The 19,984-nt window shown below is 32.3% G+C and overlaps 1 protein-coding gene across 7 annotated transcripts; it reads right to left on the reverse strand.

The window, feature by feature from the left end:
* Positions 1–854: 854 nt before the first annotated feature.
* Positions 855–19,796, reverse strand: LOC129939652 (transcription factor cwo). 7 transcript variants are annotated; one of them, XM_056047748.1, is made up of 5 exons: positions 19,658–19,796; positions 18,966–19,067; positions 12,142–12,265; positions 5,918–6,242; positions 855–2,048 (listed from the first exon to the last, which is right to left on the reverse strand). In XM_056047748.1, the coding sequence occupies exons 2-5, from the start codon at positions 19,019–19,021 to the stop codon at positions 1,102–1,104; spliced, it is 1,452 nt and encodes a 483-aa protein (XP_055903723.1). In that variant the 5' UTR covers positions 19,022–19,067; positions 19,658–19,796; the 3' UTR covers positions 855–1,101. The 7 variants fall into 7 exon arrangements, with proteins under 7 accessions (XP_055903723.1, XP_055903724.1, XP_055903725.1 ...); XM_056047749.1 differs by having other exon boundaries at positions 19,664–19,789; XM_056047750.1 differs by lacking the exon at positions 19,658–19,796 and adding an exon at positions 19,394–19,651.
* Positions 19,797–19,984: the final 188 nt, after the last annotated feature.

The raw sequence follows: 19,984 nt of genomic DNA on the forward strand, positions 1-19,984 counted from the left end.
CATTTCGTATTGTGAAGGTTTGGTGTTAACTGTTTTTGTTAATTGACTGTTAAAAAAATGATAATTTTAAATCCAATAAATGAATTCGTATATATGTTTACTTATATTTTTATGCGTAATATTCTTTAACAACCTTCTTCCAAACTCTTTAATTGTCAAATGAATAAGAACGAAATCGAAATGTTTTGCTATAGGCTTTCGGTGTAGGTATGTCTCCGCATTTTTAATAGAAACCAAAGAAAAATTTGACACTACTTAACCTGTTCGACTTTTGTTGAAAAAAGCTTGCGAATATATACGGAATACCGATTTTACGAATTCGAACAGTTTCATTGTATTTAGAATCGAAGTACATACTATCCCCCCTGGGCTCCGAAAATGTCGTAGTAATCCTATAAGGTTTTCACTAAGTAGTTCAACCTAACTTAAATTATAGACGTCACCATTAATTTCATCTTAGGAATTCCTCAGACGTTGTCGTTAAAGGAGAGGTGTTTTAGTGGAAACACCTCTACACCCTCCCTCTTTTTCTACCTCTATAACTTTCTATTGGGGTAATAATAATGATAAAAATAATATTAATATCAAAAAAAAAAATAATACCAATAACAATAATAATAATATCAATAAAAATAATTTAATATAAATAAAAATAATAGTAATGAGAATATAAAAAAACAGTAATAATAATAATAATAACAAAAAGAAAGTGATAGTTTGTTTTTATATACTTAATATTTTATCCATATTATATTAAAACACATACCCAATGCCAAATTTCTAGTATTCCCTCTTTTGAAGTAATTTTTAATAAAATAAAAATTACTGTCCTAGGTATTAATACGAAATATAAATATTTTCTTATTTGAATTTCACTTTAATTTCAAAAATATATATGAAATAAATTTGCAATTGAAAATATTTGAACTGCATATTTTCATAGGTATATACATAATTACAAGTTTTTGAAATATTTTCTCTTAAAAGTTCTACTCTCAAGAAAGTAACATACAAATTTTAGAATTAATTATTAAATTATAATAATTGAATTTTTTCTGTTGAGTAACCTGAGGTAGTTAACGTCATGGCCAGCGATCTTGTTTACCATACATATGTGTTTGATTCAACTTTGTTTTTGTTAGGTATATGTCTCGTTGGCGCGAAGTCCACATTTATATTAATTGGATGCAGAACAGGTGTCCCTGAATAGTTTTTGTCCATTAAATTGATTCCATTTAGATATGGAACCAAGCTATTGTAATCAATGTTTAGTGGAACGTAATAGGTGCCATGCCCGTGGAGAGCAAATATGGGAACAGCGAAATGTCGGCTAGCTACCGCAGTTGGGGTATTAATATCTTGCTTTTCCGTTATTACTGATGTTATGCTGCTGTTGTTGAGTTCAGATTTTATGTAACTGAAAGAGAATGCTTTGGATGATGTAGCAGATGACACTGGTAGAATACCACTGTCTTCGAGATTCCTTTTTTTTACAACAGAACTTCCAACATCAACATCATCTTTTGAGTGCTCCGATATATCACTTTGAATGTGTACAGGTGGACAATATTCACTTGAAGTTTCATCATGCAAATGGTCTTGGTTGAAACGCTCCTTAATATGATTTTTGTATTTATAATTAATGTTGTGCTCTATATCATGGGAAGATTCCGACAAATTGCGCATGCGAACTGCTTGCATTAATAAGTTGTCATCAGAGTTATGGGTGTTTGGTGTTGGTGAGTGCATGTTTGCAGTTTCATTGTGTATAAGAGGCTCTCGGGACGCATCAAAATCATGATTGCTGGAATCATGGTGGAATGATGGCGGCGCCGTAGAAGTTACAATAGGAGTTTGGTGGGAATGAGAATTTCGAAAGCTTAAATCTTTCACATCACTGTTGTCGATGCTGTTGCTATGGTCTACATCGGATGCAAGAATATCTTGAAGTTGTGTCAATGGAGCAGCGACGTAGTGATATCCATTACGTGGGCTCCCACTGGACGCACTTACATTATCCGAAGGACAGTGGGCTTTAAAGAAATTTCCTGCAAAATAATAAAAATCATTCAAACATTAATTATAAGTAGTTAAGTGATATTTATAGCTTTGTTAAAAATGTTTACATATTTTTGTCATGAAGAAAGTATAGTATAGTTATAATTATTATCAGTATTCGTATTATTATTGTTATTATTATTTTTATTATCATTATTATTATTATTATCATTATTATTATTATTATTATTATTATTATTTTTTTTATCATTATTTTTGAAATTATTTTTATCATTATTTCTTTTATTATTTCAATTATTATTATGAATATTAATTTTTAATTATTTGATTTAAAATATTTGTATTAGTTTGTTTAGTATTACTATTATGTCAAGTATTACTATTTTTATGTTTTTTTTTAGTAATATTTTAAAAACTTAACTTAAAGAAAAGTTCTGGTTTAATTAAAGTATTTTTTTTTTTTGATAATAACCGCAGACTCAAGGGGTTATTACTACCCTTATTATGTAAAGACACAGTGTGAGTACTGGAAAAGGATATAGGGTTTAAAAGGAAGTGTCGGTGAAGATTGGTTTTTAATTCCTGAATATTGCAATTGGGAAAGACAGAGTGTGGTACCGACTTACATATTCGCGCAGTACGACTAAGGAACGAATCTCTTTACTTAACAATACAATTGAAGCTGGGGTGATTGTTGATTGTTGACCATCAAAATTGATGATTTTGCTCCACGTAAGCTGATTATCAAATTCACTATAACTTTTTTGCTATGGTTTGTTAGTGACAGCTATTTAGGTGTCACTTTCATATATTTTAATTATTTTTTTGTGAGAAAGATAATTTGTGTGAACTTCAGCTCCACTATAAATTTAAAATTTAGTGGAAAAAAGTGAAAATATATGAAAGTTAAAATAAATAAAAATGAACAGAAATGTATACTTCAATGCAAATTTTGTATCAGAGCACCAGAAAGAGAAATGACTACAAAAAAAGTTCAATTGCTGAGAATCACCTTAAGGAATAAAGCAAATATTTTCGAACTTCCTAGCCCAATGTAACTTTGAAAATTTCTATGAATATTTATAAATAAGTTATTTACAACATATTGTATGTATCTATACGCATAAATTATTTATTTTCGTATCATGAAAAATTTTCTATTGAACAACGAAACGTTTGTGTATGTTTTGCGGTTGCTCGATTTACCATCAGGAATAAGATCAACATATATTCCACCTTTGCTTCAACTGGCTACCACTTTAAATCTTCTTCGAGGTGGTGGTTAACAACGAAAAGTTGGGGCTGATTGTGTTGCACCGGCTCTATGCCGAAAATTGAGCACTTCGATTAAACAAAAGAATATTTTTTTCAAACATATAACAAACATTTGTTTTAATTTATAACTATTATTGAGTATAGTTATAGGTATACTTACATTTTCACAGAAACAAAACTTTGCAAATTGAAAATTCAACACAATAAACACAACAGCTGATCGAAATGACATTTATACTTGTTGTAATTTCTACCTTTCTTAAACTTGGGTAAGTGCTGCCAGCAAATAGTAAAGTTTTAGCGATCACTTTACACAGAACAAAGAGAAGGTGATGATCAAAATTGACTATCAAAACAGTTACAATCAACTATCGCCTTACGCGATTCCACCCCTGGATTCGAGAGTATACTGATGAGCAGTCCTATCCCCCGAAAGTATTACGGTTGGATTGCTTAAGGGAAATGCAGATTGCTATTTTCCTAGAGCATAAACCTTTACAATAACGGTAAAAAAGGGTGAGATAAGAAACTTTACGACGAGCGACGTAAATGATCCTTTGATGGTATTATTATCCATCAATAAAAATACTCTACCTTTAATACCGTTCAAGAAGCTTAAGCAAGTTGCAGGAGCACCAGCCCAGATATGGGAGTTATACTCAAGCTTTGGGCGTATATAAGAAGTTTTGTAAATAACAACCACATCAGGAGGGAAGAAAAACTTCTTGCATCGCCTTAGAAAACCCAAACATCTTGCGGAATTTTCGGCGACATCGTGTGTGATCGTTCCACAAGAGAGGGTGGTGACACACATGCCGAGAATATCGAGATGTTCAGTCTCATTGATGCAAGTGCCATCCATAGATAATGGCAAAGGAGTATATCTCGCTTTAACGATACAAGACAGCATTGGGTTTTCGAAGCATTAAATTCCACGCCGTTTTTTTTCCCATTGCACAATGCTGTTTAGATCGGAATTTCATGAGCTTATCATACTTTGTCATAGTAGTTCCACATACGAAGAAGAGGGATGTTATTCTGAAAACGAATATGAATAGCTAAGAGTACTATCGTCAGCAAAACAATATATTGGATTAGATGGTACAGACAGTAGATCATTTATAAAAATGGGAAAGAATTATAGTTAGAACAGATTGCCCCAATCCAGCATTTATTTTATGGTTTTCAGACTTGAATCCATCCAATACTACTTGCATTGAACGATCCGAAAGGTAATTACTAATCCAATGATACTTTTTCTAAATTTGGGCTTCGAAAAGAAAGCAATGAATTGCTTATTTATGGAAAATCTAAACCACATAATATTAAAGAAAGAATTGGTGCAGACCATATTGTGGTAAGAGCTGATAAGCAACATCATTCCTAATGTATATGGGAAGGCCATGGTGGGAAGATAATTAAGGCACCAAGCTATCCCCATGAATAAAAAGTTCAGAAGGATCGGAATCATCACCTACTTGGGTTTCACTCAGTGTCAAAATAGGTGGGGCCCTACTCTGTAATGGATTTCGAAAGCAAATATTTTTGTAATTTCTATTTCTAATATAATAAGCGAAATCTAAGCGAAAAGCTATTTGAAATAATAATGTAATTCATATTTGCTCACCCCGATTTAGACAAGGGACATTTAAACGACTCGGACGCCACAAACACTTTAAACAATTTGTTGGAAAGACTATCGTCAAAAATATTTATTTTATCGCGTATTGTTCTACGTTCAACTCTTTATTCTCTATTTTCTATATCCATCTACAGCACAAACATATCCATTTTATGAACTTTATATTTTCTCTTTAAAAATTCACTTCAACTTCCTCGTCTTTTTTGTGATAATGTTTTGATTTTTGTATGTATTTTTGCTTGACATATCTCATATCAATCGCATAAGTAATAAAATGCTAAGCCGTGCGACTGTAGGAGAAAAGGAGTAAGTGAAGTATGGCACTCACTGTGCTATGCTGTGCTTGGCTTATCATATTTTTTTTTTGTTTTTATTACATTGTTAAATTAGTTTAAGTAAAACAAATCTACAACTCTTACTATTCATTTTCTTCTTAATGGCTTTAAAACCCCGAAATAAAATTTTAAATGATGAAAATCAATGAAAGCTATAACTGGTCCTTACCAGAGAGTCTTTTAGGTTTAGAAAAAAATAATGGGACTTATATCCATAAATATAAAACTCAGCAAAATAGGAATCTTCAACTACTTGGGTTTCATAGCTGGCCTGTTAGACAGTCTGTCTAACAGTCTGATCTCAGACTTTTTTTTATTGATGTTGACCTTGATTGTTTTTCGTATTGATTAAGCTCATTATTTAAGTTTGCTAAGTAATTTGTTCTATTTTGTTTTTCTAATGCATTCGACCCAATTGCGATTGAGACGGGGCACAAAGTACAACATGATACGAGGATCGTAGGACATTACCCTCTTCACTAGGACTTTGACTGAAAACTCGACATCTATCTTAAAATTCATGCTTTTCTAAGGGAAAGTTAGTTTTTTAAAACCGCCGTCGCATTTAAAACTTAGTAAGCATAAATTGTTCATATATGTATGTATATAAAAAAGAACATATTATAAATTATAAAGAAATATTTACTTTTAATAAGGACCTCATCACAATGATCCTGCAGGCGAGTTAGCATACGGTAGCAGTATTCTTGCATTTGACTATCACACAAAAATTTGGCTGCTTCTTTCATACAATCCGTATATCCCATTCGATAATCGGTTTCTTTTTGAACGCATCCATTCTGTAAATGTTTTAAATGACGTATTGCCATTTCAATTATTTCCGTCTTTTCAATTCTCCCTCGACTCTTCCGCTGATATTGTGGTGGAATGAGTCGGGATAAATCCGCTAGACATGAATTCATTCTATCTCTTCGCCTCTTTTCAATAATTCTATGTGAAAGTGGATCTTGCTGTGGGGAAAAAGGGAGAAATGAGATTAATTAAAATTGAAATAAAATAGTTGTAAAATAAAGTAAAGAGAGGAAATTTTTTGAGATGCATACAAACATTTTTTCATATCAATTTAAGTCGCGTCAATGAAACAAAACACCTTCGAAGGTCTTCAGAAACAGCTCAAGGATCATTTTTGTTTTCTAATTGTTTTTTTTTTTTATATTATTTAGAAGAAGTTCAAACACACCAAGGACCAAAGAGAATAGGTTGTTATAATAAATAACGTATATAATAAATAGAAAGGAAAAAAGAAATTAATTTTATCGACTAAGATTGATTTGAACTGCATAAAGAATATTTGTTTTATTATACGTAAATAAACAAAGTAAATAAATATTATCAAATTACGAAGATAAGCAAAGATTCAATGTTATAAGTGTCGAAATAAAGAAGAAAGATTTGAATAACTATGGACGGTTTCTAATACTTCGTAATTCGGCTGGAAGAATTAGGCAGACCCGATAGTGTAAGAATTCCTAAAAGTGTAGTTCGGAAATTTGTTGATCGTACCGAATTAGCATTTCTCATGTTATATACATATATGTAATACTTTAATTCTTGAAATTAATGGTAATAATGAAACAGGTCAGTAATTTTGTACATCCTTTTTTGAAAATGGATATCACACGAGCTTACTTTAATTTATTTGAGAAATAAAAAAAGAAAACACTTATTAAAAATACGTACGCACATATGTGCCCAAATATATACTACATAAAAACAGTTGTTTTGGTATTGTATTAGAAATGCCATCAACGCTTACTGAGGTTGAGTTATCGAAAGCCAGTTATTGTTTCGAAAAAGAAACTATTGTAATTATGTACCGCATTTGAATATAGTTGTTGAATGAATTTGCAATTTGTTTCGGATTTGAGATACACGTGCATATGTCCATTTTCTTCTTTGTTAATAATTTCATTAACGACTTTCCATTCTTCTTTGTTGTAATAATAACTATTAGGACTGTGATGAATTTTATTACACAATTGGCTTTCAAACGTAAATTTTAATTTTTTATTAAATGGGTATTTGGACATTTTGTATGTAATTTATGTTTTAATGTACGGATTTTAAGAGCAAATTATTTATCGATGGCTTTAATTTTATATTTGAGCTTTTTTAGGACGACAATAGTTTGCATTGTTCATTAGCTCAAGAACTCGAGGGTCCTCTTCCAAATAAAGCTATTCGCAACTCTCCAACGTTAAATACTAAATTGACTTATAAACATCGATTTTAGATGGCATATAATAACGTGTAACGCTTCTTTGCTTATTCAGTGAATTCTATATACAAACAAAAACTAAACATTTCATCACAAATAGAAACTTGTCAATCTATAATTCTTAAGCTTAAATTTTATACGAATCACGCAAAAATACTCCAACTCCAGCAAAAGCATACGAATAATTTGTATTGGCAAATAAATTATAATTTGGTGAACTAAAATATTCAATTTTATGAGGTACTATCTAGATTTCCAAAACAAATATAAGATCTGTTTTTTTCAAATGTTTCAAAGTTACATGTTAGCAAAACAAATTACTTCGCAAACTACTTATATTTTGATGTACAGAGTAAATAGATTATTGGTTAACCGAATCAAATTTAAAATTACAATCAGTTATTGTGAATAGTTGATGCGGCAAGATTATTATTAATACGATCAAAATTATTTAATAATTTCAAATCTTCAAAAGATATTTAAATTTATGCTCTACTCTACACTTCTTAACAGTCATATATAAATCTATATTATTTAGTTAATGAATCATTTAAATAAATACTTTTTTTTTAAACGGCAAGTACAGTCGCATTCAATTTTATCTTCTCAGTTTATCTTCTCCTTTATGGCTAGCCAAGAGAAATGTACACAAGCATTATTTCCGTCCACATTCGAATTCGTCTTTTTGGATTGTTGTTGTTTGACTTATATATTTTTGTACATCATCTGAACTTATAAAGGTTTTCAATTCTTCATTGAAAATCGCTATTGCACATTCAATGCCGTTTTTTTGTTGACTGCTGGAATTTCCAAAATTTAAATGGTTTCTCCCAGAAGATTTTTGCTTCATTTTCCAGTTTAACTTGTTCTCAAGTCCTGTTACTCTACGCTTTCGTTTTATATTTTTTTCTTTTAAAGCCTTCATTGAAGTGAAAAATTCAGTGTTGATTTGCTTAAGGTAAAAAATTTCTGTATATGGTACCTGAAGAGTTATTGAGTCACTGTGATGTAAATCTAATTGGAGCGATGGTGGTGACAATGGGTTCAATGGTGGAATGCATGCAGGAGCGGGTGACTGTTTTTCACTCTTATTTAAGTGGCGATATTGTAAAGTTTTTGATGTGCTTTGAAGACGAAAGTGAAGGCCAAGACGAATGTCTTTTTTGTAACTTTGTTTTTGTTTCTGAATTCGATGTTTTCTGTTGCTGTATTAGTATCATCATTTGTTTCATTGTTGATATTTTGCTCTAAAAACAAAGAATTAATACTTTATTTTTGTTGCGCTGAATCTCTTCTTAGAGCTTTACAATTTTTGCACCAATATTATATATTATTCTCTATCAAGTAATCAAAATCAGATTTTGTGATACTAAAACAATCGCAATGATACGAAAATACTATCCAATTTATCAAAGCAAATCGAACAATTAATTTAAATTTTTTTAAAGCTAGGGTACGATCAGTAACACTTACCTATGAAAAGTGCTTAAAACACTAGAAAAGTCTACTAATGAAAACATGCAATCATAAATAATAAGTATTCCTATTTTAAAGATTTTAAGATAACACCTATTAATTGCCCTTCGAAGCGGTCTCCAACTGAAGAAGACAATGTCCTAAAACTGTTGGACATAACTTAATCACAGGTGGCAACTTCAATACCAAACACACCCAATGGGGATTTAGACTAATAACGACAAAAGAAAACGGCTGTACCAAGCAGGCCGCAAATACAATTGCGAATTTTATTCTTTTGGTTCCCCAACATTTTGGCTATATGATTAAGTGAAGCTTAAATAAAAGAGAAATAATCCTAAGTTCGTGAATAAGAGAATAAAATGGAACGATTTTTGAGATAACCTTGAAAGTGCAAACAATCTAACAAATTCATAATGAAGTTGAACAATTTTTAGCTGATGTGTAACAGAAATTAAATATCCTGCCGAAATAAAAGTTATGTCTCGTTTTGATGTTGATAATTTGCTGATTTGTGTTGTAATTATTTGGTTATAGTACAGTACTTTTTGGTCGGGAATTATTGTGGGAATATAATGAATCTGTCCGTTTTCTTTTCAACGTCATATAATTAATTGTTATTTCTGTTCTTAATAATCTGTGGTCCCTTTCAAAATTAAGGTTATCAAGCACTGATATATCAGATACATTTAATTTTTTGTTTTATTATTTGGTGAGAACAACGTCCATTTTCTGCTGCCTTGCTTTTTGAAAAACGAGTTACCGAACTTTAAATTTATCTCTTCAATCCACCTTATAACACTTCTTCCTCTTTCGTTTCTCTCTCTCTCTCTTTTTCTTCTTAGTTTAGTCTTTTTCTAAGTATTAACTATTAATAGTATATAATTTATTGCTTTTTTATATTGTAATATTTTCTTATAAATGGCTTTTTGTTGAAGGTATCCGTAGTCTTCCATTTTTATGTTTATATCTTACCGTTTATCACCAAATGTATTGGCTGTTTTTTGAATTTCATTAACGTTTGACTGGAAAATTGATCGTGCAATTCAATGCCTCAATTTTTTGAGGAGAAGCCTCTGAGTTTGTTGGTGTTATAAGCCAAACTCAAATTTGTTTTTAAGGATGTGTCTAAGTACAATCCAAAATTACAATTTGCGGATAGGCGTTACAAATCAACTAAGAAATTTGCTCATGTTTCATTTTCAAGGATCTGATTCGATTTATATTCGTTATTTCCTTGTATTGTTAATGTTCCGGTAATATTCAAATGGTAGACATGTGTATTTAAGAAAATTCAAGCGTCTACAGGTTGTTTTTTCTCAAAAACTCACCTTTGTCTACTAACTCCTACTCTCACCTCCCCACGGTGAACATCGGGTGCCTAGTATCTCAACCGGAGATAGGTTCTTAACCCCAGTGGAAAGTTGTTGGGGGTAGCAAATTGTCAAGATGGAACCAACGGTTGCGTCTACTGTTTCAGTTAAGTTAAAATACTTAGTGAATACCTTGTAGGACTACTATGTATTCGGAGCTCAGGTGGTTATGCCAACTCTTGCAATTGGAGCTTAAATCAAGCACCTTCAGCTTGAAGGTCGTGCTTCATGGTGACTTCATGATCATGTAAAGAATAATTAGTTGCGAAGCACTAACAAGCCTCGAATACGGACGGATTTACTATTGGCAACCCAATTAAACGATTTAAGGACGACGAACTTCGGATATACACGTGGAATGTTAGGTCGTAATAGGCAGAAACCGACGCCATCCAGGAAATGCAACGAGATGGGCCGGGCAAAGAGAGGATGAAAAACTGCAATATTAACTATGGTGACTGGTAACCAGAAAACCAACAACGATTATTTGGATCCGGTTTTGCCATTGAAGCCAAACTGAGGCACGAAGTTTAGATCTATAGGTGAATCAACGAGCGCCTCATGACCATCCGCATCAAGGCTAAATTCGGCAACATTAGCCTAATATGCCCACAGAAGAGAAGGATGATAACACGAAGGATATGTTCTTCGAGCTTTTGGACAAAGCACTTCTGCAGACTATATAACGGCGAAGACGAATCGATTTCCGCTGTCAAGCTTATATTCAATATTAACGGTGAAATCTAATAATCCCAACTCAGACGAAGTAAACATTGCCATTTAAAGCAGCTGGAGATAATTTGGTTAGGAGCATATATCAACTTATCTCTGAGATATAATTGGAAGAAAGCATGCCCGCTGAATGTTACCTCAGTATTATTACCCCGATACTGAAAAAGGAGACTCTCTAAAATACACCAACTAAAGAAATCAGTATCCTTAAGATCGCCTACAAAATCTTCCCTGCCGTAATATGTGAACATCTTATGTCCAGCTGCATAGACCCATGTCTAGTTTTTAAATCCCTGCCAAATCGTTTTTTTGTGCAGGATATCTATGGAGAATGAACGCTGCTCTATGAAGGTTGGAAAAAGCTTAACCGAACCTTTCGATGTCAAAAAGGGTTTAAGACCAAGTGATGCTACTGATGCAAGAATAGTACTTTTGTGAGTATTGAAACAGAGCCGGCAAAAGTTTAGCGGTTAATGAGGGCAAAACTAAGTACATGCTGCCATCAAGAAAAGACCTAAAATATTGACGAAGGTTTCGGCTAAAACATCACCATCGACAGACGTAACTATGAAGTAGTTAAGGACTTGGGCTCTGCTATGAAAGAAAGAAAGCACCAGCAGTGAGACAAAAGTGCCTTGAGTTATTTCGAGAAAAAAGTTCTTCACGTGATCTACTGTCCCGTATGCATAAAGCTTTCAGTAGAGTAAGACCTCAGATCTGGTGGCGCGCATTTTTTTACCGATTCCGTGAAAAAATTCGTAACAAAAACGATCTTCTACTTTCTCCAATTGCTACATATTGCGAACATTGAAACAACATTTAAAAACCATTCAATTGTAATCTAAATCCTCAAGCAATACAGCCAATAGTCCGTACGGCTAGGCTTGTTAATAAATATTAATATTAATAAGAAATTGTTTCGTTAGCTTATTATTGTAATTTTCTTGCTGTTCGTTCCTCTACATGTTCCGTTCGCACGGAACGGTGTCACTCTCAAAAATTTGAATTTTAAAATACAAATAAGTAAATTTTGTACAATTATATATTTACCCTAGACGTTTTGTTACGTCTTTCCATTACGTGCTCTGCATCATCCTCGCTGTAAGCTGTTGTTGAAGTTGAAAAATTCAAACTAGATTCAGGACAATATGGAAAACTGGATACTGCTGCATCACTAAGAATAAGAAAAACAAAATTAATTTGGAAAAGGTATTTCATATTAATTGGAAGCAAAGTAAGGGTGTGACAATGTTCAGGTTAATATTTGCGCGGATAGCTAAAATAAAAGTTCGGATTGTAAATAAGAGCCTAAAATAAACTGTAAAACGTATTTTAAAACACCATGGACAGCATAAATTATCTCAAAACTCCAATAGAGTGAAATGAAGACTAATAGGTAAAAATAATTTCCAGAAACTAAATTTCAATTTCCTCACAGTTTTATTGTTTGCGGAGTTGGACGATTATTTAAACAAGAATCTCCACTTAAAGCACGATATATGGATGTGGCAGAATCAGCATTTTTGTAGTAGGTTTTAACAATTTGTATGCGTTATGCAATAGTTAAGCGATCTATTTTCGTTAATGTCAGATTTTCAAGTGAACAAAAAATTGGTTTTACAACTTAGTTTGACAGATGTCGAATTCCAGCTCTATACTTCTAAAAGTTTAACTTCTAAACATTTTTGATATTATTAGTTCTAATGTAAACAACATAAAACATCCTAATTCGTTTTCCAATGTGTCAAGGATTTCTTCAACGCTAAATTTTAAATACGATTGTTAAACATATAAACAAACCACAGCTTTCCGTTGAATAAAAAACATGATCACATTTTATTAAAAGTTGACTTTTTTTAGCAGCTGTCCAATCAAAAACTAGAAACCCTGCCTACATTCTGAGAATGCACAATGTTATTAATTTATATGTACATATGTAGATCTTGAATCTTTTCTAGAAATTTAATCATAGATGCAACACTAAATTGTGTTTTAACAACGTATAGTTATTTCAAAATTAGGATTTTGTTAAGAAAAGTTGGTGATATTCACCAGGATTTATTTGCAAAAACTAAAAAAGTACAAAAATCGAACAACCTGGGGTTTATTTCACCAAAAACTTTTTAAACTTTTAAAAAAAAAAATCTTACAAAATAAATTGCAAATTAAAATATCAAATCGTAATTTGGAAAGTTATATGATACATATGGTACCGTCAACACATCAACATATGTACATACTGAATAATTTTGTGTTAAGCAAATGATGTTAGAGAGAAATTCATCAATGATAATATTCGACACGCGATGTCGAAGTTATGTAATTTTTAGTTTCACTACTCTTTGGTCCCTATTTTGAACTTCTTCGTTTTATTTATTAGTCTTCGAAAACTTTTCAAAAAAAACTCTTGTTTGTTTTTCAAAATTTCTTTTGTTTGGTGAAACAAAAAGATCAAATACTTTTTAAAATTACAAAACTTTTCACTTTTCAAAGGTAAGCGATTAGAATTTTTGAAAAAAAAAATATACACAGTATATAAATAGGAAAGTATAGAGATATTCTTTATATGTAAATAAATTGATGAAAATGGATAGTTAGAGATGATTGATGAGTACATAATAGGCGGTTAGAGTGAAACATTACTAAGCCTCATTACTTCAGACTTTAATTTGCTTTATGTACATATACCTGCTTATATTATATACATTTTAAAAACTGAAAGTACTTTCTTGGTGTATCAATTTTTTTACATTTTTAAAGAGAACAGTATCTTTTATTTAGGTAAGGTAAGGTTTTTGGAGTGAAGAATCGGCAATAAAGAAAATAATCGGCCTAAAAGCATCTTTCTCGGATCTCTATGAATCCAGGAAAATTTGTGAGTGAAACGATAATCCATTTCCTCTGGAAATGTTCTGCTTTGGCAAACACTGGAATGAAATACTTCGGAAAAGCATTCTTTCAAGAACTTGATGAGCTATCTGAGACAAAGATTAGAGACCTAAACTTTTTTCTCAATGCGACAAAATGGCTCTAACATAATCGCTATGAAGCTTCTCTATAAATCTATCCCTTTCAATCAAAGGTCAAACGAGTTTTTGGTATCAAATCGGCGCACTACAGCGCTAATTGGATCTCAGGCTAGGTTGCCTTGAGATCGCCATTTCTACCTACCTACCTACCATCCTAATTTTAAGCAGAATTTTAGAACTTCCTTGTGGCAAAGACGATAAGTTGACAAGGTAATCAAAAAAGTTTTTTTCTAGTATTGTCTTCTTTTATCTGGTCTTTGGGCATTCGAAGAGTAAGTGAAAGGTATTCTTTTCTCCTCTTGTCCACACCCTCTACATAAACTAGATACTCCGATACCTATTCTGCTCTGTCAGTTGTAAGAAGTATATTTATATTAGAGGTAATATTCGGCCATTCAAGTAACTAGAAACTCTACAATTACCAAGAGTCAACGACGCACGTTTTGTTTGGAGTTCAAATGGTGAATTTGCCTATTTAAGTCATTGCTACGATATCGTTAGCAATGTAAATGTGTTAATGGAAACGTTTTACTGCCAACACGAGAAAAAGTGAATCAAAAGTACAACTTTCTCGAAAATGGAAATAATCGCGTCTGTAAACGGAATGCGGCCACTTACATACACGTCCGTTATGTACATATTCAAACTCAAAGTTTAGGGATTTCGAATGCGACCAATTTGAGTTGTAATGGAGATTGTAAGTGAATTGGTACTGAACTTAACTCTGGTGTTAATGACAAAGTTGGAGATGAGTGCCAGTAACTCCACAACTTATTTATTTTTTTCAGCACTTAACGGTTCACTGCCTAAGTATTTTTCATAAGAGCTGTAAACGCTTTATAACATGCTCGATGATAACTACTGTCTATATTTTCACCAGGTAAAATAATGTCTTCATATTTCAAGTGATATATTTTTCTTGATTTTAAAATAGTTTGACATTTCTTGAAAGTCTCCTCGGAAAATATTATTAGATCTTCACCACTTTTTTACAGACAAAACAAACAACTTCTACTTCTACTTCTACTACTACATGATAACAATTTATTTAAACAAGATGGATCATAATTATGCTACAAATAATTCAAATTAATATTAAAACGTTTACGATTAGTATATGGCTGTTCATCGAATAATACAGCATAAGCAGCTGATGTGCAGTAAAATATCGAAATAAAATTGCGATTGAATGCTCTGTTTCCCTAGCACTGACTACTACAAATGCTAAACGCTCTTGCAACTTCTGCACAATTCAAAGTATCTGGCGGGATGATCCCAAGGCTACATCAATAGGGCCGATTGTGTTAAAAGACAATGGCACCCGATTAATTGTGAAAACAGCAACACAGAACAACAGAAGTATAACAATTTCATCAAACCAGGATCCTGCTACCTTAAATAAAAACCACACTTAATTAAAAAGTGCAGACCACCAAAACTAAGGATATGAAACAATACTCTTCAAGATACACCGTAGGCAAGCAACCAAATGAATCCAATTCCACCATTGGTTCCAACCTCAAGTAACGCAATATGCAACTAATCAGGGCGATATTATGCAACCCCGCAACTCATCAAAAGAGACGAGGTAGAAATTCCTAAGCACCTTTAAAATGTACAGAGGAACTGAACCTAACGACAGACAAGCTTAACAAGCCCCGAAAAGCCAACCAAATCCTTGAAAATATGAACACAACCCTATCCAAATTCTTTCTACATCGCAGAACCTTATACGAAATCCAAACTGGTCCCTACTATGCAGCAATTACTGTAATCGAACTAAATGGACAGAAGATCTCTACTCGAAACGCGGACGCCTCAAGAACCTGAGAACGAGAAACTATGTGGAAAAAAGGCTGGAAAAAAGCATAAAAGAGCTTCGAAAGAGAATCTTTCGAGAAAAAAGAAAAAAATAGCGGCGATAACTCGTAAGCACCACATTTATCTCCGGAGCCCTGAAAGTAATCAACAAATAATACAATAAAATAAAATTAAAGGATAACTTCAGACAAAGGATTAAGGTAAAAGGAGCAAGACTAAGGAGATACATTGAGATGTACGAAAGGAAAAAACATATGCATAAATGATTTCCCACGAAGAAGAGAACCTCGAAGAAGCCGACGCAGAAACCTTTCCGCAATTCTGGAGCTCAACCTGGTCCGAAACAAAGTCGTCTAATAAAAATGCTGAATGGATCAACATAATAAGTAGAATACTACAATCTATCTTACATTTACGAGTTTATGACTTCACTAAAGAAAATGTGCATGGACAGTGAAAAAAACTATGAATTGGAAAGCTCCAGCCCCGGACAAAATGCAAACATTTTTACTGAAATACCTGCCAGCAAGCCATGACCCACTTGCAAATGTATTTACAGACGCACTCAACAACCCAAGCGTAATACCTTAAAACCTGGCCCAGGGAAAAACATTCCTGATATTCAAAAAAGGGAATGGAAGCAAACCGGAGAACTACGGACCAATAACATGATTATCACTCTTATACAATTTTTTCACTGAACTTATCAGTAACAAAATCTACGAGCACTGCTCTTTGAATAACATCCTACAAGAAAAACAGAAAGGCTGCATCAGGAACGCTGTCGGTTGCAAACACCAACTCACAATGAAACCAAATTGAGAAATAGACTACTTTCCACACCTGAAGAAATATTATCTAGAGCCCGCGCAAAACATAGCGGAGGAAATAATGTTAGAGCAGAACCAAACCGAACAAGAAAGGTACCTTGACAAGAGTATCCACAGTAAGTTCCCGGCAGCACTACGTAGCACATTGCCAAGAACAGCTCCCTAAAATGGCCCACAGATGGCTTCCTGTTCCCGGAAACTGAAGGATTTGTAATTGCAATAAAAGACAGGGTAATAAAAACTAGAAACTACGAAAACTACTGCCTCGGAGTAGAAGTGACGGATAGATGCAGAAAATGCGGTAAGCCGGGTAAAACTATTGAACACATAATAGCAGGGTGCTAGCTAACTCCGCGTACCTAGGTAGACACAACCAGTTAACCAAAATCATTCACGAACAACTGGCAAAAACTACAAACTTGTCACATAGTGCGCAAATTACTGAACCAAGAAATAAAAAAAGAAAACAAGTTTAAAATAAATAAGTAATATATGTAAATAAATAAACAAAAATAAAAATCTGGATATACAAATCGGTCTTTCTTGAGATAGGGTGAATTCCCTCGTCATCGAAGTCCCCGAGCCGAATCCAAGGATCGGTAAAATTTTTCCAGCTCATCCAGCTGAGAAAGTGCAATAATTTGGAAATAATATTAATAATAACAACAATTCCAGTTTGTAATAAGTATTTTTTTTCATTTTTAACAGCAACAGGTTTAAAATGTTAATGTTTTCTTTTTTTGGTTTTAGCTCCCAGTTTTTAGAATTGGTTGGGCTTGTGACTTACTAGACACGCCTACAAAAACAGAAAGTTTTGTATAAGGACATTTTAAATAAAATGTTTAAAAAAAACTGAAAAGCGGATACAAATGGCAAATACACTGAAAAAGTGAAAATTTGATAATAAAGTATACCCGAATAAGTACTTTTATTTTAACAAATTTCTTTTAAGCACACATTTACAATCAGCTGAACGGCTTTCTTGTGTTTCATGCCTTTAAATTTAAATATACTATTTTTGAGTTGAGCAATATTTTTTATATAACTACTTAAAAATGTGTTCGTTATCAAATTATTTTTAATTTATTGATACAAATATCTATTGAGATTAATGCTCATGTGCACCTAAGCGGGTTTTTGTTACTGCTTAAGTTTGCATTAGTGACCAAAATGGATAAGACACTTATACTGGTTTTATTGCTATTATTAATAGAAATGTATGCCTCCTCGCCCAAACATTGTTTAGGGGCGCCTATTAAGGGCGCACGGTTAGAGTTTTGATTGTTTTGTACAGTGATCTCTATAGAACAGCTTTTAAAATATGTCGTTGAGTAAAACCTTCATACAAAATTTTTTTCTTCTTCAGTTTTATTTTTTAAATTGTTTTTTAACTCACTTTACAAGCCTTCAAGTTTTTAATAGATAGTACGATGTACAAACAGAGTGGAATGTAAGTGGGTCATGCTGTATCAAAAACATTTGCTTCCCATACTATAGATTTGGGGGAGGGAACGAGGTTAAGTATATGGAAAGTTTCTTTTGAATGTAAAAGACTGGCAGACATAAATTATGTTTGATTCTATAGAAAAAGTTTCTTAAATTTGAATGAATAACTTTTTTATCATAAAAAATGTTCGATAAAATCCCCAAAAAAATCAGGAATATCATTACTGAAAAAAAATTTGATTATCTGTCAAAATAAATCATTTTTTGTTTGTTTTTTTATGAAAAAGTGAAACTTTAAAAAATTAATAACAAATACATATAACAAAGTTGCTTCACTACAAAATCGTCATATTTATTACTTTTAGTCAGTAAAAGTATCCAAGTGTTAAAATTCGTGTGCCCTTAAAGGAAAGTTGAACCCTATATTCTTCATTTGTCATTTTTATCATCTTATTATTTAAAAGATCATTGAAGCTCTAGAATGACGAGGGGAAAGCTAGTAATTTCTTAAACTTAAGTCCAGAAAATTCGTTGTTCAATATTTGCATATGCAAGATTTTTACAGTGTTCACGTGTCACGTGTTTGTAGACTAACAGAATGAAAATTAACAGCTAATGATGTCAATATATTGTTTTTTTATGCATACATACATATCTACCTACATAATGCTTCCAAAGACAATACTGACAAAAGCAACATTTAAAGAAATAATCATAATTACTTTAACTGATACATTGGGATACCCACCTCTCGTATTTAACTGAATGTGGAGCCTGTTCATTGTCTTCCCAAAAAGGTTCCATAGTTAAAAGAAGGTATATCAGAGGTATTTCGTTGTTTGTTATCCACCTGTAATAGATTTTTTTTGTATAGATAACAGGTTGTTTAGTTGATGTACTTAGATCTTTGATTTGTATTTTTTTTAACAAAAAAAAAGTTGGATTAGGAATATTTGTATGTCTAGTCTAAATAAAAACATCACTGCACTTTATTCACTTGATCCTATTTCACCACCTTTGCATTTTTCAATATTATTTTACATTTATTATTTGACTTCACAGGTCTAGCACACAATATATTATAAAGTGTATTGCTCTCATTTTGTTACAATCATTGACATTTTAATTGTTTTAGTCAAGTTGTTGGTTACAATTACGTATTCGATACATTCGTACCATCACTTGTCATGCAGAGTATAAATAAAAATAGAGTATGGAAATGTAAATCAACATCACTCCGACTTGATTTTTCACGTTTGATAAACCCAATTGTTATTTGACTAGTTTAAATTTCTCAGATGTCTGTGAATCGTTTTCAATCAGATAGGAAGAGTATAATAAAGGACTATATTTGCAGTCGATTGCATTGTTTGAACGTAAAGCAACTAGTTAGTTTTTTAAATGTCATACATTTTAAATTGGGAGTTTTACTTCACTAACCTTTACCTTCAGTTTTTCGCAAGAAAAAAAACCATAAACAAAAATAAAGGAAAAAATGTGACCAAAATTATACTTGACTTTTAATAAGGGAGATTCTTCTTGACAAACTTTCCAGTCAACTTTCCAAATAAAGTTGGCATATGGAAGAAATATTTAATGGTTGCTAACCAATCAGATACTTAAATATTACTCTACCCTCAATTCCATTATGTCATAATACCCAGTTTACAAGGAATCGAAATTGAATCAGACTTTAGCGCTGTATATACGGAATCGGATCGAAATAAGTTGACTCGATCCTATCTCACAAAACGAGTTATTGGTGCG

Source organism: Eupeodes corollae, chromosome 1 (assembly GCF_945859685.1).
Source record: "Eupeodes corollae chromosome 1, idEupCoro1.1, whole genome shotgun sequence".
NCBI lineage: Eukaryota > Metazoa > Arthropoda > Insecta > Diptera > Syrphidae > Eupeodes > Eupeodes corollae.